The sequence below is a fragment of the Azolla caroliniana genome, unplaced genomic scaffold (genome assembly GCF_043228905.1).
Source record: "Azolla caroliniana isolate FFs.n. ecotype wild unplaced genomic scaffold, voAzoCaro1.0.p SCAF_3, whole genome shotgun sequence".
NCBI lineage: Eukaryota > Viridiplantae > Streptophyta > Polypodiopsida > Salviniales > Salviniaceae > Azolla > Azolla caroliniana.
Genome location: NW_028230438.1, coordinates 9,612,937 through 9,636,150, shown reverse-complemented (window position 1 = coordinate 9,636,150; position 23,214 = coordinate 9,612,937). Strand labels below are relative to the sequence as shown.

Here is a 23,214-nt window from a genome sequence, read left to right as displayed (position 1 = left end):
ATAATCTAGGAGATTGTTTGAGTCCATAAAGAGATTGATATAGCCGACAAACATAGTTTGGTTGGGAATGTGACTCAAAGCCAAGAGGTTATGACATCTAGTTTTCTTCTAGTAAATCACCATGTAGAAATGTTGTTTGTACATCCAAATGATGTACCTCGAGGTCAAGAATGGTAGTAGAGCCATTAGGTCCAATAGAAACAATGCCATGCGGAGAACAAGTGAGAATGCCTCAGAATAGTCAAGTCCTTCGACTTGAGAGAAACCGCAAGCCACAAGTTGAGCTTTGTAACATGCAATGGTACCATCAAGGTTTAGTTTTCTCTTCAACACACATTTGCATGAGATAGGTGAGCATCCTGTTAGGAGTGGTACTAGAGTCCATGTTTTGTTGGCATCGAGAGATTCAAGTTCTCTCTCCATGGCGGTTTGCCATTCAACACGATCTGGACTTTGCAATGCCTCATTGATAGTTAACGGATCATTAGAAACGTCTGATGTGATGCGGGGGAACCAAGTGCCAAGAATGCAAACTCAGTTTCAATATGGCCCACAATAAGAAGATCTATTTTGTTGATGTGATCATAGAGATCTTGAATAGTGCGAACTTTCTGTGGAGTGGATGTAGGGTAAGTGAACTAGGTATTTTGCAATGTCAGAACTATTTGTATGTTCTACATATTGTTTACTATTGGAACATGAAGTATTTCTACATCATATTTTAATTACTTTTGCATCCTTGTGACCAATGGCTTTCTCCTTGCCATTAAGGCGTGATTATCTTCATAATTGAACAATGGAATTTTTGCAAGGATGGGAACATGAATAATCAATGTGAGTTAGTTGTGTTCCATCTAAAGGTTTCTCCTTATGAATATTTTGGTGATGATTAAGGATCTTTCTAGTTTGGGTAGGATTAGTGTTTAAAATTGGGGCACGTAAATCAATTTGTTGTGATTGTTTGGTTATCAAAGGTGATAAGTTAGAGTCATTGGTTGAAGGTGAAACTTGTGGGTGGGTCTCTAGAGATGAGGACGTTAATGTAAGAGGATTAATTGGCAGGGGATCAATTGTGACTTGTTGGATTTCCAAGGAAGTTGGCAGAGTTTGCCAAGAATTACTAGGTGATGATATTACTTCTTTGTTAGATTTGGTGTTGGACAGGTTTGATATAGTAGTTATGTCTTGTATCTTTTCAAGTCCATGTTGTGGGTGACAATCAGATAGTAGGTTATCTTTGTCAAATATCACCCATCGACTGAATATAAACCTTTTGGATTTTGTATCATATAATCGATAACCCTTATAACCATGAGGTTTGCCATACCCAACGAATATTGTGTGAACCGCGTGATTATCTAATTTTGATCGAGTGTCTAAGGGTACGAGTGCATAAGTTGGACATCCAAATATTCTTAGATTTTCATAATTTGGACTTTTCCCAAACCACAAAGAAAATGGAGTTGTCATAATTGATCTACTATATGTTTTATTGAATATATAACAAGTGGTCGAAACAACCTCTTCCCAATATGTTTGGGGAAGGTTTGCAATAACGAGCATGCAACAAATTGCATCCATATACAACTGGTTTTGTCATTCAGCCCATGAATTGTGTTGAGGTGTATAAGGGATTGTAATCCGTTGTTGAATCCCATGGTTTTGGCAATAAGTTTGGAAGTAACTTTGGAACTTGAATTATCCACCATTATCTGACTGAAGTGCTTTAAGGGATAAATCTTGTCGATTTGTTACAACTTTATGGTAGGCTTTGAATTTTTCAAGGACTTGATCACTAGATTTTGTCTTTAGAAAAGTGACCATTGTGAAACAAGTAATTGATAAATGTTAAGAAATATACATTTCCAGATAGGGATGGAGTAGACAAAGGACCACATATATTTGGCGGGATTAACTAGTCGTTGTAGGATGTGAAAGAAATGGTGAGTAAGAGAGCTTTCCAAAGATACACCCTTCATAAAGGGATAGTTTCGATTTTTGAGGAAGGGTAAAATCAACTGTTATATATTGTCGGGCCATGTGAACCATTGTTTGATGGTTTAAGAGACCTAATAGATAGTGCCATAGTACAATCGCATAGTTTGATGTGTTTGAATCATCTATATGGTGTGCTTCTTCAATGGGCACCATAGAGCGGCCTAATAGGTAAAGACATCCTTGTCTTGGACAATTAATGACATAACCTCGACTAGAGGGTTTCTTATGAAGAATGACACATGTGTTATCATATGTGAGTTTATTGACAGATATCAAGTTTTTTGCTATATTAGGTATATAATAAACTTCATTGACTTCAATGAAGTTCCCATTAGAAAGTTCAAGATGGGCAGACCCATGTCCAAGGGTGTGTTCAACCCCATCATTACCAAATCTCACTAGGAAGGGATGTTCTAAGGGCTTATAGTTTTTCAACCATTCAACCCTTGAGGTGAGGTGACATGTAGCACATGTATCAAGAATCCACATTGAAGTGGGAGTGTGGTTAAACGAAGTGAGGGCCATAAAGGCAATGAAGGAATCTTCATTGTCCTCATCAAAATTTTGGTCACTATGACATATATCATTATCTTGATCATAGTCATCGTGTGATGCTTTGTAAGAGTGGTCTTGTTTATATGTTCTTTCCCCTTATTATTAGAATTCCTATAACAAACACCAGGACATTTGAAATAGGTAATATGTCGCATTTTGAGAACTGTCCATCAAAAAATGCCACAAATTAGGGCGATTCACAAAAAGGGGTGCCTCATGCATGAAGGATTTTAAAAAATGACCCAAAAATGTATTGATTTCTAGCATGTACAAAAATTTCGGTGTTCAAAAAAATGCCAAGAAATAATGGGCATGCCAAATTTACAAACGAATGTCCAAAATTACTAACACCAATATTTATAGAAATTCATGACTCCAAATCTTGATGTACAATACAATATTTATAGTTAATTGTATCATAACAATCGTTTTCCAAGTTTATGCCATCGTCTTCATACCCATCAGATGAACTAGTAGGAGTTTGTGAGGTCTCATCCTCATCATTAGTGGCAACTAAAGCATTTCCTTCATCCAATTGCAATCCAACCTCATCATGGTTATGAGTCATGCTTCTTGTTTGTCTTTGTGTTGTGTCTGGAGCCACATTCAAGATCTTCTCTTTCGGTATCTTCATTGTGGTTTGTCATAGATAGATTGTTTTGGTCAAAGGTAAGTCATACACTAGTATATAAACATTATCCAATGTGAGTGTAGACGTGCTTGATGCATTATTTCTTCTTCACTTTTTGTTTATGATATTTAATTATGTACTTTCTATTTACGATATTTGATTATGTGAGAGAAACGTACAAGCTACGGTTTATTCTACCAAAATCATTAGAATCTAAAAAATGTAGTAAAGATGCTTTTTCGTTTTTTTTAGATTCTCATAGTGATCTCAAACAAAAATCCGATGCATTCCATCCACATCTGATACACTACGTCAAATTTTACTCTATACATCTAGAATACGATGTAGTGCATGGGATTCCTATTGTAAGTCTTGGATTTTTTTTTTAATTTTCCATTAAAAAAAAAAACTCTTGGATTTTCAATTGAGACAACGCATTGCATCGAATTCTAGCTATATAGACTAAAATATGATACATTACATTGGATTTCAGTTGAAAATCCACTTTTAAAATATCTTTAAAAAATGAAATAAATTTAAAAAATCTTTGATTTTCAAATCAAATCCAATGCACTACATTGTTTTACTCTATACATCTAGAATCTGATGCATTGCATTGGATTTCAATTGAAAATCCAAGTTTTTTTTATTTGTTTTCATTTTTTCATAACAAATTAAAAAATTAAAACAATGTATTATCAACTGAAATTCAATGTATTGCAGAAAATTTTAGTCTATACAACTAAAATCCGATGCAATGCACTGCATTTCAGTTGAAAATCTACTTCTTAAAAAACAATTTGATTGTTATATATATTTTCCATAAAAATATAAAGAAACTTATAAAAAAATGGATTTTCAACTGAAATCTGACGTACTGCATCAGATTTTAGTCTATACAGCTAGAATCTAATGCAGTGCATCAGATTTTAGTTGAAAATCTGATTTTTTGAATTTTTTCCATAAATAAATAAAAACAATTGAAAAAATGGAATTTCAACTGAAATCCAATGCATTGCATCGGATTTTAGTCTATACAACTAGAATCTGATGTAGTGCATCAAATTTCAGTTGAGAATCTTCTTCTTCTTTTTCCATTTTTTTCATAAATAAATAAATAAAAATTGAAAAAATGAAATCTGATGCACTACATCGGATTTTAGTCTATATAACTAGAATCCGATTTCAGTTGAAAATCCATTTTTTTTAAATCAAATTTTTCTTATTTTTTTGCATTTTTCCATAAATAATAAAATTTTGGATTTCCAACTGGAATCTGAGCCGATGTAGTGCATCAGATTCCAGTTGGAAATACATTGTTTTTATATTTTCTTATAGAAATGTGGGTGATTTCGCCATTGAAAATGATAGATTTTCAACGAAAATCTGATGTAGTGCATCGGATTTCGCTTGAAAATCATGAAGTTCCAATGGAAATCCGATGCACTACGTCATATTTCCGTTGAAAATCCAATTTTTTTTTGTTCTTTCATTGTTTTATGAAAAAAATGAAAAAACTAAAAGAAAATTAGATTTTCAGTTGGAAATCCATTTTTTAAAATATTTTTTTTATTTATCAGTAAAATGAAAAACAATTAAAAAGAAAAAGGATTTTCAACTAAACTCTTATGCACTACATCGAATGCTAGCGGTATAGACTAAAATCCAATGTGGTGCGTCAGATTTCAGTTGAAAATCCATTTTTTTAGTTTTTTAGTTTTTTATTTTTTATGGAAAAAATAAAAGAAATAAAAAGATTGGAAAAAATAAAAGAAAAATGGATTTTCGACTTTAATCCAATGCGTTGTACTAGATTCTAACTGTATAGACTAAAATACAATGTAGTGCATCGTATTTTAGCTAAAAATGCAATTATTTTTTTATTATGGAAAAAATTCAAAATTTTTTAAAAAATCTTAGGTTTTCAACTGAAATCCAATGCATTGCATCAGATTCTAGTTGAAAATCCAAGGTTTTTTATTTTTTCAAAATTTTTCCAGTTGAAAATCCGATATAGTGCATCAGATCCTAAATTTGGCTCGAGACACAACACAAAGACAAACAAGAAGCATGACTTAGAACCATGATGCATTGCATTGGATTACTATACATCTAGTATCTAATGTAGTTCAATGGATTCTTGTTGTAAGTGTTGGATTTGCAACAAAAATCTGATGCATTGCATCAGATTTGAAAATATACAAAATTTCCCCTAGTTTCTATGTAGTTAGCCCTCCATTTTGTGCAGTTTTCACCACCTTTTTTTGCTAAGAAATACTCATTTTATGGGAATTATTAAATCTTTCCATACAACTGCAAACTCCGCACATAATTTTAAAATGCAAATAAAAAACCAAATATGTGGATTGCCAATGGTCCTCTCTTTCGTGGTAATGCATCTTGGTTCGAAATAAAGTTACAACAGGTTTTTTCTGAAATAAAGTTCTTAACATAACAACAAGTTGAGAACAATGGTCTACATTTTGAGACAAATTAATAACATAGTGGATTGCATTTAATACTAAGAGACACGTTCTATATAAATAGACATAAATTTAGCATTGTAAAATTTCTTCAATGGGGTACCATTTTCATAATTTGTAAAATTGAGGTTAGTACAATTAAGCTTACATGGAATTCCATTCCTTATCTCCAAATTGGATAAAAGAACATGACAGATAGATTATGAAACTATAAACTTTCATAGTTGAGAATTTTGGGATGTTTTAAGAAATCATGTATGCATGCATCATACCATTGTGACATTGTGCTAAAATGAGTCATTTTTTAAAATCTCCCTAGAAGTAAAAAAGAGAACATGACATATTACTTGTTTCAAATGTCTTGGTGTTTAACAATCTTTTGTTTCCACTCCTTTGACAATTTTCGCAAAATGATTTAAGGAACCTAGATTTGTTATGATTTCTTGAATCATTAAATTTAGAGGTCCTTGAATAAAATTTAGAGTTAGTAGATTAGTATGTTTATCTAGGTTTATTGTAAGATTTCTTTTTGTATTTTGAATGCTTGAAATAAAGTGTAGTGTGAGATGAGGGTTGATTTATTGCCCTATGAAGTATGCTTTCTTGTGAGATTGATGTGCTTAATGTTGGCTGATGTGGATTTTGTGCTTATAAATGGTTGTGGTGATGGGGATAGGGTGGCTAACAAGAGGGCAGATTGAATGGAATTTGGCAAACTAAGTCCTAAAAGGATCACATCATCAAGGCGAAGTCTCTAAATTTTGACAAACATGTCAAGGTCATCATTTTCATTCATATTCATATTTACTAAAGTTTATTTTTTCCAAACAAAACTCCTTCCATTAGTTATAAAATTTTACAGATGAGAGTGTTATATACAAATCCATGTAGGCACATGATAGTTCCATTTTATGTGGATGCGCACTATCACGAACACACCAAGCGTGGACTGGGACCGAGCACAAGGCTAGAAGATAGAGAGCTAGAACTGACAAGGCTAGAAATGAGACAAAGATAAAGATCAATGAGACAAGAGGGGGCGAAACAAGAATACTAGATTGATGAGTCAATGATTGGACCAAGTGTTGAATCCCTTGAAAGGGACCAAGGATGTTACAAGTATTTATATAATTTCCAAGATTGAATATTCTTGAGAAATATCTCGACAATATACCCGTTTAGAATATACCACAGAATAATTCTAGAATATACTAACAACTAAAATATTCTCAAATGTACCATACATTAGACTCTACAAGTTCGAATGTGGACAATTCACAAGAGTTTCCATATGGTTAACACAACACAATGTACTATGTGTGTTAAAAGTCAGAGGTTTGAGTCTAGAATGTGATATTATCCCCCCTCTTACGTCGCCTTCCCAAACCGGTCGTCAGCTTAAGGGGATACTATTGATGAAAATCTTAAACCGCTTCCAAAGTATTTTGTAAATCCTAGACAATGAGTAACCCTTCCAGAAGACGAGGTATTGAACACCAACGGGCATGAGCGACCATGCGTGGTCCTCGCCCAGGATTGGAACATGAATACCAACAGGCGTGAGCGACCATGTGCGGTTCTCACGGGGAGCACGAACACCAACATGCATGAGCGACCATGTGCGGTCCTCGTCGGGAACTGGAACACGAATACCAATGGGCGTGAGTGACCATGTGTGGTCCTCATGGGGAACACGAACACCAACAGGCATGAGAGAGCATGTCGGTTCTCCCCGAGAGTTGGAACACGACCACCAATGGGCGTGAGCGACCATGTGTGGTCCTCATCAGGAACTGGAACATGAACAACAACATGCATGAGCAACCATGGCGATCCTCACCGGGATTTGGAACATGAACAATAGTTGTCGGTTCTCCCCGAGAGTTGGAACACAACCACCAATGAGTGTGAGCGACCATGTGTGGTCCTCACCGGGAACTAGAACATGAACAACAACATGCATGAGCAACCATGGCGATCCTCGCCAGGATTTGGAACACGAACAATAGCTGGAGTGAGCGACCATGCGGCCCTCACTGAGAACAGAACACGAATGGGCATGAGTGACCATGTGGCCCTCATCGGGAACTAGAACGTGAGTGACTATCTGCGGTTCTCATCGAAAACACGAATGGGTGTGAGCGACCATGCGGCCCTCACCAAGAACTGGAACACGAACGGACGTGAGCGACCATGTGTGGCCCTCATCGGGAACTAGAACATGAGCGACCATTTGCGGTCCTCATCGAAAACACGAACAGGCATTAGCGACCATGTGGCCGTCACCAAGAACTAGAACACGAACGAACATGAGCGACCATGTGTGGCCCTCATCGAGAACTAGAACGTGAGCGACCATTTGTGGTCCTCATCTAAAACATGAACGAGCGTGAGCGACCATGCGGCCCTCACTGAGAATTGAACATGAACGAACGTGAGCGACCATGAGGCCGTCACCGAGAACTGGAACACGAACAGATGTGAGCGACCATGCGGCCCTCACCGAGAACTGAACACGAACGGACATGAGCGACCATGCAGCCCTCACCGAGAACTGAACACAAACAGGCGTGAGCGACCATGTGGCCCTCACCGAGAACTGAACACGAACGGGCGTGAGCGACCATTCGGCCCTCACCGAGAACTGAACACGAATGGACATGAGCAACCATGTGGCCCTCACTGAGAACTACAACAACGGGCGAAGGAGTGCAAGTGAAGCGGTCGACTCAACTTCTTCTATTATGAGAGGGTAAATAGTTAGGGTTGACCCAAGACACGGCACAAACAATAGCGTTAGCGAGAAACCGACGCGATCCCCACCAGGAAAGTGAGCGATTGTGACCCCCACTAAAACTAGAAGGTGAGCGATCGAAATCAGTCCTCGCCAACAGAAAGTGGCACGAGACTTTAACTATAACGAAAATGTAGTGCAAGTGAGCAATTATCCGATCCCCACCAGGAAAGTGAGCCATTGTGACCCCCATCAGAACTAGGAAGGTGCGCAATCGAAAGCACTCCTCACCAAAACCGTGATGCAAAATGATACCTAAAATTGATGACAAGTAGTGTTGATGACGACGATGGTTGGGCGAAGAGGTGCTGAAAATGATGACGTCGAAGACAAGGATGTTGATGACAGTAACTCCGGAAGCAAGGACAGTGATGATGGTAACTCTAGAAGCAAAGGCAATGACGAAGACGGGTGGTGCTCCCAGTTTGAAGGGATTCAAACTGTCACAGACACACCAAGCGTGGATTGGGACTAAGCACAAGGCTAGAAGACAGAGAGCTAGAACTGACAAGGCTAGAAATGAGACAAATATAAAGATCAATGAGATAAGACGAGGAGAAACGAGAATACTAGATTGATGTGTCAATGACTGGTGTTGAATCCCTTGAAAGGGACCAAGGATGTTACAAGTATTTATATAATTTCCAAGATTGAATATCTCTAGAATCTTCTCGAGAAATATCTTGACCATATACCCGTTTAGAATAAACCACAGAATAATTCTAGAATATACTAACGACTATAATATTCTCAAATGTACCATACACTAGACTCTACAAGTTCACAATCGAATGTGGATAGTTCACAAGAGTTTCCATATGGTTAACACAACACAATGTACTGTGTGTGTTCAAAGTCAGAGGTTTGAGTCTAGAATGTGACACCCACTGACTCAAGAAAGGGAGAGGACAACCATTGTTGGATAAAGGCTAAGTTGTTGTCTTTCAACTCCATTGGAGCTCCTTGATGCCATCGTATTGGCTCTTTAGAGTGGCTATAACGTCACTCAATATCTCTTGCCATTAACATTAGTGGATGTACAATTTGGTTGGAGAAGACCCATTTACACCGTTGTTTCCATAGAATCCAAAGAGTTATTGGGTTGACCAATTCCAACACAACTTGAGATTTGGCATTAATAGGAGTTGAGTGGATATTGTTGATGGTGTAAAAAATAACCTCTTGTGCTTTTACCACCAAAGTCATCCCCTCCTCTTGATGTTCGTACTTATCAATTGGCACGCTACACAATTAGGAGAGCTAAGGTTCCCACGTTGCCATGCTCCAACCGGTAGTGTCTTATGTATTAATAGCCATTGGAACGTGGTAATTAGCCTCACATGGAGATGACATAGCCTAGAACTTCCACCTGGTTGCACCCGAAACTACATTTTTCAAGCTTTGCATAAAGACCATGTTCTCAAAGTCGTTTTAGTACTAACAGTACATGAGAATCATTCTCTTCTTAGGTCTTCGAATAAACCAGTAGATCATCCAAATAGATGATCAAACAAACATCCAAGAGATCTCGGAATATATCATTTGCCATGTGTTGGAAGACTGATGGCGCATTAGTGAGGCCGAACGGCATGACCGTATACTCGAAGTGCCCATATCTAGTGCAAAATGTTGTCTTCCATTCATCTCCTGGTCGGATCCGTACGAGGTTATATGATCCCCGTAAGTTGATCTTCGTGAAGAACCTTGCACCATTGATCCATTCTAAAAGACTCGAGATAAGGGGAAGTGCATACCTATTTCTGATGGTGACCTTATTCAAGCCACGATAATCTATAATGACACGAAGTGATCCATCCTTTTTCTTGACGAAGAAAATGGGTGCGTTGGCTGGAGATTTCGAATGCCGAATGAAACCATTTTCCAAATTCTCCTCTATATAGGCTCGAAGGACTTCTAGCCCGGTTGGTGACAAATTGTAGATCGGTCCCCATGGTGGCTCTTTTCCTGGTTGTAAATCGATGGGGCAATCATACGGTCGATGGTGAGGAAGCGTATTGGCTTGTACTTTATCGAACACATCGGCATAATGATGATACTTCTTTGGAAGTTGAACGGTGGACTCCTCTTTAGTGGTGTTAGAGGGTTTTACTTATATTACGAAGAGAAACATTTCTTCCTTGCGTCTTCCCGCAACTGATGTAGCGAAATGGTTGCAATCTTATGAGTAGATCCTCGGGCTTGTCAATACCGGATTTCTCTTGTTCTCCAATCTATGTATGGGTTATGTAATTCGAACCATGGTAATCCTAAAACAATGGGATGTTCTGGGATACTAATTATATTAAATGATACTACACACACTAGATTATCTAGGACAATATTAACGGGCTCTGGCTCTTCTATGATATTTCCGGAAGCAATGGGATGACCATCAATGACTACTATAGACGTTGGACACGAGAGTTTTCTGAGAGATATCTGATGAGCTTGGGCAAAATTCCTCTCCATGAAGCAAGAATTAGCTCCAGAATCTAGAAGTGCTAAGACATGTACGGGAGGGGTACTTTTAGTACCATCTATTACTTGGGCTACAAACACATTGCTAACTTGCTTAGAGTGAATGGAACCACTAATGGGTTGCACAGATCTAGGGTTGTCCAACCAAACGGCTCCTATTTTGGCTGGACTTAGTCATTTAACTCTTCTTCTAACTAACTAAGGACATCAAATTTGTTCGCTAGATTTGGGCTATTAGTACTATTAGGACTATCATATATTCCTACTGAAATAGACTCGAGTTTAGAACAATTAGAACTAGCAACTATTTGGTTTCTTCTTGGCCTATGGGGATAATTTACTGCAATGTGCCCTAGTCCACCGCAATAAAGACATAGTCGATTTACTCAACGTCGCTGATTTTCTTCTTCCGATAATGGTCCGCGACGACGTGTAGTGTCAATCTCCATCGGAGTCGGAGTATTCACTAGAGACGCATTATATGACTCCCTCGGAACAGGTTTCGCTACCACTGAGGCATAGGTGGGCTCTGATCTTGCCCTCGGCATCTAGAATTGCCGTTTCGAATGTCGTTCGAAAAGGCGGTTGTCGCATCTCACCGCGCAACTGATTGCTTCTGTTAATGACTTTGGTTCTTTAGGGAAGGTCAAGAGTAAGTCCTTGACATCGTTGCATAAGCCATAACGAAATTGCTCCATGAATGCTTGATCATCCCAAGGGATATGGGTAGCGAGTAGGCGAAAATCTGCAGTGTATGCGAAGGCTAGACGATCACCTTGGCATAATCGTCGGATTTTGTTGATTGTTGTCCTTATGTTGTCAGTATCTCCAGAATAGGATTTAAACTCACTTAAAAATTCTTCAAAATTGTTTAGTTTCCTTTTCTAACAACAGAGCGAACCATGCCAATGTTGAGCCACTACGTAGAGTGCCTACTAGTCCCACTCGTGATGCATCGGTGGGATATCGAGAAGGATGCATTTGAATCACTAACCATACCTGATTCAGAAAACGTCTAAACTATGATCGAGTCCCATCAAATTTTGCAGGAAGACTGATCTTGGGTTCTTTGTGAATCCCTTAAGTGTTTGATCCTTGTTGTTGTAGTGATACAATAGCCGCTTCAAGTTGTTGTACCCATAACGTCAGCTCCCCATGTTGTTGTTTTTCTAGCGCTATGTTGAAGATCCCCCAACAAACGGTGATTTTCTTGTTCTAGTGCTACAAATTTCTCTTTTAAGCACTGGAGCTCTGAGAAAACAGATTGGTATTCTTGAGCGCTAACAATTTCCATTTTACTAGGGAGGATAAGAGGATTAGTATTAAGAGAAAAAAGGGGTAAAAAGATGAGGGAAACCAAAAAGAAGACTGGAAAAAAGGGGATATGTAAGAAGATAAAAGGAAGAGGAGGAAAGGAGGAGACAGAGAAGAAATTAGTACTAAGAGAGGAATATTAGTACTAAGAGGAATAAAGGGTGTAGAACACTCGAGAGAAGGAGAGAGAGAGAGAGAGAGAGAGAGAGAGAGAGAGAAAATGATGATGACATCGATATATTATGTGAGAAGAATATACAAGGAAGGTTAGGAGGCTTAAGATTGGCGTTGAACCGATTTGGTTCGAAATAATGCCTTGTGCCTCCTTTTATAGTGTTCTCAGGAGTAACCTTGAAGCTTCTAGAATGTTCCAGAGAAATCTGGAATATACATTAATTTTCTATAGTAAATAAAAATAATATCTTATGTATTACAATAGATAGTGTAATGGTCAAGAGCTCAACCCATGTAACATAAGGTTGTGGGTTCGAGTCTTGCCATATCATGACACTTGGTGGGGTGTTGGGCTCTTTTAATGCCTTGGTACCATGTAGAATTATGAAATTGAAAGAGAGAGAGAGATTTGTATTGAATGTTTTAATCTTCTCACTCTACAACCAACCAACCACTTCTGAGAGATTGTGGTGGTTATCGGTGCACCCTATTAGTGGGGTGCACCTTTTCGTATTGTATTTCCCATTTTTATATTTATTTATTCTAACTAATTAGTTTATTACAACATCATCTCCTCTGAGCATTCGACTCGTGGGAACCCTCAACTCCTCTCAGCTTTTGACTTGTGGGAGCCTTAGAGTCATAACAGCCTTAGAATCCTCCGAGCTTTCGACTCATGGGAGCCCTCGACTCCTTTGAGCTTTCGACTCATGGGAGCCCTCGACTCCTCTGAGCTTTCAACTCTTAGGAGCTTTCGACTCGTGGGAGCCCTCGACTTCTTTGAGCTTTCGATTCATTGGATCTTCCACCCATGCTTCATGTTGATTGGTCATCACCCTTTTTATTAGACACCCTTGAACACGAGGTTGATTACAAACTTGCCTCATATACTAGCACTCAATATATTATTCCTAGGCTTCAAACCCTTTAGTAGTGATGGCACTCATCAACGCATTCAAGGGCGTTGTCCCGTCTATTTTGGTGTAATGCCTATCCTTTTTCATGAGGTCAATGATGGGATCATGTAATTCCCTTTTTGTGATCTCAAGGAATTCGCGCAACGTGAATAAACAATGATTATTTTTTAATCAATGTATTAATGGAAATAATCATCATTAACTTAAAATTAGCAAGTAATCCCCTTTACTTCTACATGGCTAGGGTGTTTCAACGCTTTTACCAATTTGGTTTTGCAAACGAACATGACATGATGCTTCAAGGCATTTTGGGGATTTGTGAGTTCGGGCGACTATTAGAAAGTCGATGGAATCGATGTCCCAATTTACCAAAATGTATTAGCTTCGGTTGCATTGATCAACGGACACAATTAATTAACTACAGATCTCGGCCTGAATCCCTCCCCCCCCCCCCCCCCCCTCCCACACACACACATACATATTGCCATTTAGCATATGTTGGATTGATTGACAAACACAATTACTTAACTATAAGTCTCGGCCTGAATCCCCCACACATACATATTTCCATTTAGCTTCAGTTGGATTGACTGACTGACACAATTACTTAACTACAAGTCTCGGCCTAAATCTCCCGCCGCCCCTTGCCTCCCCACATATATATTTGCTACCTGGTCTCGCCTCGCCACAAGAAGAGGAAAATGATAGTTAAATTGGGCACACACAATCTTTGCCCACTTTCATTTTGTTCTAAAACTTTAGAAGAAAAGACTGAAAGCTAGATAAAAAGAAAAGGGTCATTTGAAGAAAAGCTTGGCTGTCCATGGCTATGGCTATGGCCTTGGCTTTGGCTTCGGCTTCCTGTCGTCTTGCATCCGGTGCAACCTCTGCGTAAGTGAATGTCATGGGTTTTTCTCTTCTAAGGAGAAGAAACATTGGGTCTTTTTCTTTCTAATCTCTTGCTGTATCCTTCCTTGCAGAAACCCTAGAAGGCAATGCTTTGGATCAGTTTATAAATGGGCTCCAAACAGAAGAAGAAGAAAAAGCGGGATGGATTTTCTCCATCCCTGTAGAACTCTCTGTTCATCGACCAATTCTTCTTCGGAGACGACATTGAATGTTTCTGACTATTCTGAAGAGTCACCAACAATCCTTCTCAAAGTCAAGTAGGTTTTATCAATCTCAATTTAAGATTCTCAAGCATAATTATAGTTATCATCATCGTCATTCATATTGTTTATGGCATAATTGTCAACTTACCATTGTGAATAATAACTCGAAAGATGTACTTCACAACTAGTTTCATTGTTTAATATCCTTCTTTTCACTGAAACGTATCACTTTTATGGTTGGGGTTATTGTCTAATGTCTAAAGGTCTCATCGTGCTATAATAATGGGAACCAGATACTTGGAGCTTGTGATTGTTTTTTCATCATGGAAGTTAACACAGGAAGTAGGCATTGACAAGTTTGTGCATCGTATGGAACTCTTGCAACAAGATTAACACAAAGTTTCTTAACAAAGATACATTCAAAGTAGGAATTCTGTTCAACCACAGTTTAAAGACTAGGTGGTTTCGGTTCGTGTTTGTCATAACCAAAACTGAACCGAACTTATCTGGGCTGATTACTAATTCAAAGGCAATTTAGCTTCACGGAAGCTTCAAATACATAACTATATAGTTCTTGCAAGTCGTATCTGAAAAGTTCATGTGACAAGACCTCTTGAAAATCAAAGCAAACCGTCAACAACCTAAGCTTGACGATATAATTCCAACAAAACATTCATCTAAGAAAATCATATCTGGTAAATTTGTGTACAAAATGATTAAAGATTAGTCGTAGGTTTATGATTTACAATTGCTGCTTCTACCTCCTTGGTGAATGTCCACTGTCTACTATGTCTCAATGCAAGTTTCAAATCCAGTTTATTACCTTACCTATGCCTCTTCACACAACATGCGTTTTGTTGGTTTTCAGGAAGAAGGTCATTTCAGGTGTCCAACCAACAGGTTCAATCCACTTGGGAAATTATCTTGGTGCGATTAAAACATGGGTATCATTACAGGTATAATTTCATGCTCTCAAGTCTTGTTTACAATCTGTAAATTTTAATAGAGAGTGTTTGCATAGGATATTCCATATTGTAGGAGAATCAACGGATGATGCATTGGTTGGTAAAAGGAACAATAGTAATATCATGTATGAACAAAATATCAGAAAGAGTGAACTTACCTCTTCAGTTTCTTCATCTTCTCAGTTGTGTTTCTTTTCATACTCTATTGTCCATTTTCGGATACTAGATCGAGGCTTTTTTTTTTTACTCGTCAAGTTCTCAGTTTGCTTTTTTTTATGGATGGTATGCATATTGTAGTTATGACAGTATATCGGATTCATGGTCTATTTTAGCTTTCTTAAGTGTGCCAATACTTGTATTAATCTATCTATGAATCTCCTGCCATTCATCGCCTCTAAATAAGGAATCACTTATATCTTAGAGAGGACAGACAGTGGGCAAGAAAGTCGCATATAGGAAAATACTATGTGCTGTCAAGGCAGCATATGTTGACACTATCCTGTGTACCTTTTAGATGCATGCCTGTCTTTGGAGTCTGAGGGTGAGTATGCTATGGTAATTTATCCTCAACAAAAACATAGGAACAGTCTAAATCAATAGAACATCTAACAATCTTCCTTTCTCAAGATGATAGATTTTCAATAACCTAGGGAGTTGCATGTGCTACATGTGATCATATTGTTGTTTACTTTTTCAGAGTTCATGATTTCCTGATCTATTGGCTAATGTTTTTTTGTTAATTGTGATGCCTATATTGTAATTTGCAGTGGTGAATTTTTGTTTTAAACTCTCTCAATATCTAAGAACAGCTGTTAGAGGCAATTGGTTTACTTGGTTCTTTTAATGTTTTTACTTGCTTGTTATTCCTGCAGGAGTTAATTGTGCTAATGTTTTTGTTGTTACTTGTTGCCTGTTGTTTCTATCGGCTAATGTTTTTTTGTTAATTGTGGTGCCTATATTGTAATTTGCAGTGGTGAATTTTTATTTTAAACTTTCTCAATATCTAAGAACAGTTATTAGAAGTGATTGGTTTACCAGTTATTCTACTGTTTTTACTTACTTGTTCCTGCAGGAGCTATACAATACCATGTTTTTTATCGTAGATTTACATGCGGTAAGAAAGCAAGGATTTCATGTCCCTTTGATTTATACCCTTTTTTACAAGATTGCGAAGTTTGTTTCATCCGATGGAACCTTGCAGTGATTGTTTTCTGTCTTCACAGATAACACTGCAACATGATCCTGAGGAGCTAGCTAAAGCATCTAAGAATACTGCAGCTATGTACATTGCATGTGGAATTGATCCAACAAAGGTTTGTACAATTATCTAAATGTGTGGTATCAGATTGTATTTGTCCAGAACCTTTTTTGAGGGTTATATGGTAGGTACATGGCATCTGTCACATCTAACCATGTCATAAGAACTTGGATTTTTCACCCTTCCTCTGATATAAGCACATGAATTATACCTCTTCCAGGCTATACATGCACTTGCATTGGGCACCCAAGAGTTTAGGATTTCAGTCCTAGTTTATGTTTATGTATGCTCCTCTTCTTTTTTTCCAAATGCTTTGTTTGCTTCATTTTTCTGATGTCGTACAAATTATTAATTGTTTGTGGTGATCAACTTAATCATGTGTAGCTTGGATGAAACCATTCCATCTGTACTCATGTCATTCACATTGACGTAGGTGCAGCGTAACTTGTAAAATTTTAATATATATAGAGAACCATAGATAGACGCAGTTGATCTTATTCTAGAAGATATTTTTGGCCACTTTGTGTTGGAAATTGCCTCTCTAGTGGAATGGCAAGGGCGAATGCTCAGTGAGCCATTCTTTCAGTTGGCTCATTATTTTAATCCAGTATTGAGTGACATATAGTTTCCACACACACACAAAGTGCTAAATATATTTAACTTGACCACAGAAGTTTATTTAGCCCTAAGAATAGGCATCCAGGTTTTAGGCAAGAGCCTGTAACCATTGAGCAATTTCTCTCCCATACAAGCACCAATTTTCATACTAGTCTAAATTTTCTCTTATATAAAAACTCTTTTGATCTATTTATTTTCATGTCAGGCTTCTATATTTCTTCAATCACAAATTGCGGCTCATGCTGAACTTACATGGCTACTTAGTTGCATAACACCCATTGGATGGTTGAAAAGAATGATTCAGTTCAAAGAGAAATCCATAAAGGCGGTATGTCTAAACAGTTTCTCAGCATGTTCATCCTATTGATGTGACCTATTTTAATCAGTATACAAATTTAATATAAGTTAGGGCGAAACTATGAAATATCCATTTTTCCCCCAATGCCCATGAGTTTTCATTATTTAACAAATGCCCTTTTTGCAAACCCTGACTTAGAGAAAAAGCCCATATAATTGAGAGAAAGATGATGAATTTACCATAATAGCTCAAATAATTTGCATAATTTCTCTTTCGGGGGTTGACCAGGGGTGCTTGTGGAGTAATGAAAAATCAGGGGCATTTGGGGAAACAAAGAAAAATCAAGTATTTTAGAGTTTTTCCCTACGAGCTATTAAGTTACAGAAATTCTAACTTGAAATGTCATGATACCTAAAAAAACATCTGAGGCTACATTTGAAGGTTCTTCTTTGTGCAAATGAAATTATTTGGTTGTTTTGACTTAGTATGATGCTCACCTGCAACTCAAATCAGGGTGATGATAATGTTGGAAGCGGACTTCTGATGTATCCTGTGTTGATGGCCTCTGACATTCTTCTTTATCAGGTTGATGTGCATGCTTTTAGTTTTTAATCCATGAAATAGCGCATTGTTTCTGGTTTCTAAAATCTCATCCATTGTACATTTGCTATCCTTTGCTAGTGCGATCTTGTTCCAGTAGGTGAGGACCAGCGCCAACACCTGGAGCTAACTCGTGATATTGCAGACAGATTTAACAATCTTTATGGGGGTAGAAAGTGGAAGAAACTTGGTGGGTAAGTTTCAGTTCTCTATGGAAACGCTTAATTAAGTCCATATTTCATGGTCATGACCTTTATTCATTGTTTAGCATTGTGATCATTTTAGCTTATCCAATGCGCTGAGTCTCCTTGTTTTTGTTTATGTGGTGCATGTTGCATTTAAAGTTGTCATTTAAGAACTATCATGGAGATGCTTCCTTTAGTTTGTTACTCCGGAGATCTCTAATATGAATCCTGCTTTTTGCACAGGCGTGGAGGAAAAATTTTCAAGGTGAAAGTTTGAAGGAAGCAAATTTACTGATTATGGTGCCACTTTCCATTAGTAAATGTCAAGGGAATGATGAAAGTTTTTGGTTGAGAATATAAGTATTAAATCTGCTATTTTGTTGGTAACGACGATACAGGTACCAGAGGCATTAATTCCTCCTACAGCTGCAAGAGTGATGTCCTTAACTGATGGGACAGCAAAAGTAAGTAGATTCAAATGCCGTATACTCCCTTGGTCATTTCTGCACCGATTTGTACCTGTAATTCTTTGCCTTTTGTCATTTTTATGTTACAGATGTCGAAGTCAGCAATATCAGATCAATCACGAATTAATTTATTGGATAACGCAGATGTATTTACAACCTAAGAGGTTTATCTTTCAGTTAATGATTGCATCATTAATTTATTTCTGATCGTTAAACTTTTAAACATTGTTGCAAACTTTTCAGGCTATATCGACCAAAATAAAACGATGTAAAACTGACTCTATTACTGGGTATGTTGTAATACTAATATGTCTCAGATGTTTCTATATTTCTCTCAATTACTTTATGGATTCATTTTCTCAATGTTGCTTTTTCTTGGATCAATCAGTATGGAGTTCGACAATCCAGAAAGGCCTGAATGTAACAATCTCCTTTCCGTCTATCAAGTAGTGACAGGAAAAACAAGAGAGGTTCATTGAAATTTTTGCTTTCTTAAATAAATAAAATAATGCAGTTCCCTTCAAAGTGTTCCATCAATCTAAGTCATTAAGAAGAAATGAGGTGCTAAAACAAGAAGTTATCCAGCTACTCATTGATCATTGTCTTGATAATGTTATTTCTCCATGTATATCCCATTAGTATCCAAGGCGTCTGGAAACTATAGAAGAACAGAGAAGCCATATTAATGTGAAGGGAAGACCAAATATAGCCTTTGGACAAAGTTTTCTAAATAAATATGCTTAAGAATTTCAAACTTCTTTGTAAGTATTTCCATGTAAAACATGCCTAAAGACTCTAGATGAAGAAGCATCAGTCTTTGGCCATAAAACCTCAGGCATCATTGTTTGGCTGACCTCAGCATCAGTCATCTCTGAAAATTGAAGCCAGAGCAGAGAAGAAAGTTTCCTTCTGATTCAAGTGAAAAGTCTGGTTTAATGTATGTAAAATGCATGAATGCTGTTTATGATGAATGTAACCCATGACATGGAGAGTATAAACCGTGTGAACTTTATCAGTACATACACATGTATATATTTAATGAATAATTCTAATAATTTCGAATGAACAGATTGATGACAATGCTTTCATATTGTGGTAATAGCTTGCTTGTGTTACAATTTAAGTTTCAGATACAAACAACTCCAAAACATTCTTGGTTAACTTCACTTGAATAAATACAGGAAGTTCTGGAGGAATGCGGTGGATTGAGCTGGGGGCAATTCAAACCACTTTTGACGGATGCTTTGGTAGCACATTTAGAACCAATTCAGGTTAATAAAGAACTTGTTATATATTTGTTATGTTCGTATTTAGATATGTCGATCTTATCATATATAGGAAGATTTTTAAGTGATACTACACCTTTTTTTGGATTAAACTAACCTAATCATGTATGTCTTTATGTATATACGTGTACATATGTACTGTTTGTGCAGAAACGATATGCTGAAATTATTGCAGATCCCCTGTACATCGATTCCATCTTAGCAGATGGAGGGGCTAAAGCAAATGAGATCGCCCAAGTTACATTATCTAATGCCTTTCAAGCGATGGGGTTCCTGCCAAGGAGACCGATTGCTTGATATCAAATCATATGAGCAAAAGACATGTGGTTTAAAGGAAATGTTGAAAAGATTATATTTCCATGGATTAGGTATCATAGATGGTCTTTGAGACGTTCATATTCCAATTTTTTTTTTTTGCTGATGGTTCTTTCTTGTTTCTATTTTGATTGCCGCGGTAAATGAAGAGATATTTGCCACCATTTTTCGCATGAAAAATGTATTGTTGTATTATTCAATTCCTGAAGTCGCAGCCACTATTTGAAAATCTCATAAAATGATAAGCTGGACAAAAGAGGACCTACTTTTCATGATAAATAAAAAGACATGAGCTTTATATATGTGAGACAGGATATATATTCACCTCATCGCTGCTCTCTCTTTGGCCTACTTGTGTCTTACCTTATTATACTAAAAGCTCTATCAAATTTGAGCAAGAAAAGTTATGATTTTTTATCTATATTTTATAGCATGATCTAAGAAAAGGAAATTTAGAATCTCTACCTATAGAGTTTGATTCTGGCATGGCCAACACTATTAAGGGGACTATTGAAAGTTTGGCAATGCAACGGAAATGAGTGTAGGTCACCAAAGGTTCTTGAACTCAATGCAACATCACTAATAATAAAATGGAAAATGGTTGCCATTTAAGGGGGCAGCAAAGACTGGTAATACATATAAAATGAGCTTAAGTCAACAAAGACTCTTGATCCCAATGCAACATCACTAATAATAGAAACAATGATTTTGAGTCACTTGATTTCTTTACAATATACCATCAACAATCAAGGTGACAAGTTGTGAGCACTTACAACGGAGAATTGAAAATGAAATGTTCTTGTTGTTGAGAATAACTATCTTGAAAAACCATTTGAGACACAGTCAAGATGACATACAAGTTGAAGATGAAGTGAAACAATAGAAGTATCCTCAATCTCCTAGAGAAGGACATGAAGGTAATTGGGTTGGACAATTGAGAATGTCCTTGTCCCCCGTACCTTAATCTCAAAGTGGGGGGTAGATAAAATATCTCTTTAAATTGAATTAATGAGGATTTCATTCTTGTTTGAGATGGAGAAAGTAGACAAACTCACTCACTTACTGCAAATATCAATTGAAGGTTTATGGAATTCCATCACCTCATATTTGAATTGAGATTCTCTAGCACTACTTTGTAAGAGTAATATGCCTCCCGATTTCACCATAGTGGTATATGCTTCACTTGGGTTGTTTATATCATAATCTCAGATCAGAGGACAATACATCCTTAACTATTCAAAAAAAGGTCGAAGTGCTCTCTTTATGAATTTTCTTAAAGCCAAACTACAAGTGTTATACATTCCCCTACATGATATTGGATCATTTCCCATTTAGATCATGACCATGAAAGTTGAACCACACATTGACTTCCTAGAAGTGAATGGGAAGCAAGTAAGAGTATTCAATAAGCACATTAAACCAATTTATAAAGAAATGTTTTGGAAAATGGGATGCAACACATTTGCTTCGTAATGCCCTCAATATGCCTAGGAAAACATGTGGAGACTCACATTTCACATTATATTAAATATGTTGCACCAAACTACAAAACCATTGTCTTCTCCAAAATGGGGAAGTCACACTCAACAAGACATGTTAGAGCCCATTGTTTTGTTCGCCATTCATGCCATTGCTTCCATACGACTTACTTAGCTCATATTCTGTTCAAGGTGAGACAAGATGTTGGGGCACAAGTTAGGAGACTCGTTGACTATGCCTATTTTGCTCAAACAAGTTCAAGAGCATCACACTTTGTTACAATGTGTTGCCTTAGAACACATATGAATTTGTTTTCGGCACCCTCTGAATCAAACATACTCAATTCCATGCACATTATGTAAAAATGACTCACTTCTAAACAAACATGCCATACTTGACGTCTGAGGATTATATGTCATCAACATGTTTTCTTATCTTTGATCCTCATATAACTTCATTACTCTACGTAGTACGTCAAGCCGTTGATGTATTCAAATGGTTTGCATGCCTATTGTTATATTACTACGAGAATGTGATCCTATAAGATCAGGTTGTGTGCATGCATCATGTTATCCCTAGCTCTTGATGTTACTTTGTCACCGAGTTCTCGATTCAAGCCCCACATTGTATGATATCAGCTTCAAGCATGCATGACTACCACCAATTGAAGCCCACAATACTACTGAATCAAGCTATGCACAGTAGTATACAAAAAGGCTTGAGGGAGGCCGCATGCAAGCGAAAGGCAAAAGAGAGTAATGTAATGTGTGATCTATCGACACGCATGTGACATATCTGTACGGATGGATTGACCGATGGGGGCTGTATAGGTCGTGTTAGGTATTGGTATGTGCCGAGTCAAGTAGCACATGGGAGGTAGAGACGGCAGACGGAATGTTCTCGAGATCACATGGTGGCGTCTCGTGTCATAGCAAAGGGTCTCGACCAAAGACACACACACACACACACACACACACACACATAGAGAGAGAGAGAGATAGAGAGAGAGAGAAAGATATATTAATGTCTTCTAAGGCCAAATTTGGCCCATGAGACAATTGGTTTACAGCAAAATGAGTATTTATCCAGTCATCATAACTAAAATAAAATAAAGTAAAAATAGAACTTAAGCTAAAAGAGTTCTAGTAGTGTACAAAACGTGGTATACTCGATAAAGGAAGTGACTTTACACTAAGCCTAATTTTATTTCCACCCAAGCCTCTCGAAAAGAAGTGGGAGGTCAAAGGGTTTTGGTGTGGGTGTGGCCTGTGGTCCCAATGTAGAGAG

The 23,214-nt window shown here is 37.4% G+C and overlaps 1 protein-coding gene across 3 annotated transcripts; it reads left to right on the top strand.

The window, feature by feature from the left end:
• Nucleotides 1–14,083: 14,083 nt before the first annotated feature.
• OVA4 (Nucleotidylyl transferase superfamily protein) lies at nt 14,084–20,750 on the top strand. Of its 3 annotated transcripts, none has more exons than XM_087316551.1 (15): nt 14,084–14,235; nt 14,325–14,510; nt 15,325–15,412; nt 16,494–16,535; nt 16,645–16,734; nt 17,503–17,625; nt 18,109–18,180; nt 18,277–18,389; nt 18,624–18,645; nt 18,779–18,844; nt 18,937–18,993; nt 19,091–19,137; nt 19,236–19,317; nt 20,029–20,118; nt 20,284–20,750. In XM_087316551.1, the coding sequence occupies exons 1-15, from the start codon at nt 14,168–14,170 to the stop codon at nt 20,428–20,430; spliced, it is 1,293 nt and encodes a 430-aa protein (XP_087172677.1). In that variant the 5' UTR covers nt 14,084–14,167; the 3' UTR covers nt 20,431–20,750. The 3 variants fall into 3 exon arrangements, with proteins under 3 accessions (XP_087172677.1, XP_087172679.1, XP_087172678.1); XM_087316553.1 differs by having other exon boundaries at nt 14,093–14,235; nt 14,337–14,510; XM_087316552.1 differs by having other exon boundaries at nt 14,093–14,235; nt 14,334–14,510.
• The last annotated feature ends 2,464 nt before the right edge of the window (nt 20,751–23,214 follow it).

Bases quoted from the DNA above. Each gene is read 5' to 3' on its own strand.
- OVA4 (XM_087316551.1), top strand. From the start codon at position 14,168: ATGGCTATGGCTATGGCCTTGGCTTTGGCTTCGGCTTCCTGTCGTCTT. The intron at 18,181-18,276 runs GTTGATGTGCAT...ATCCTTTGCTAG, and splicing joins CTGACATTCTTCTTTATCAG to TGCGATCTTGTTCCAGTAGG. The intron at 18,994-19,090 runs GTATTTACAACC...CAAACTTTTCAG, and splicing joins ATTTATTGGATAACGCAGAT to GCTATATCGACCAAAATAAA.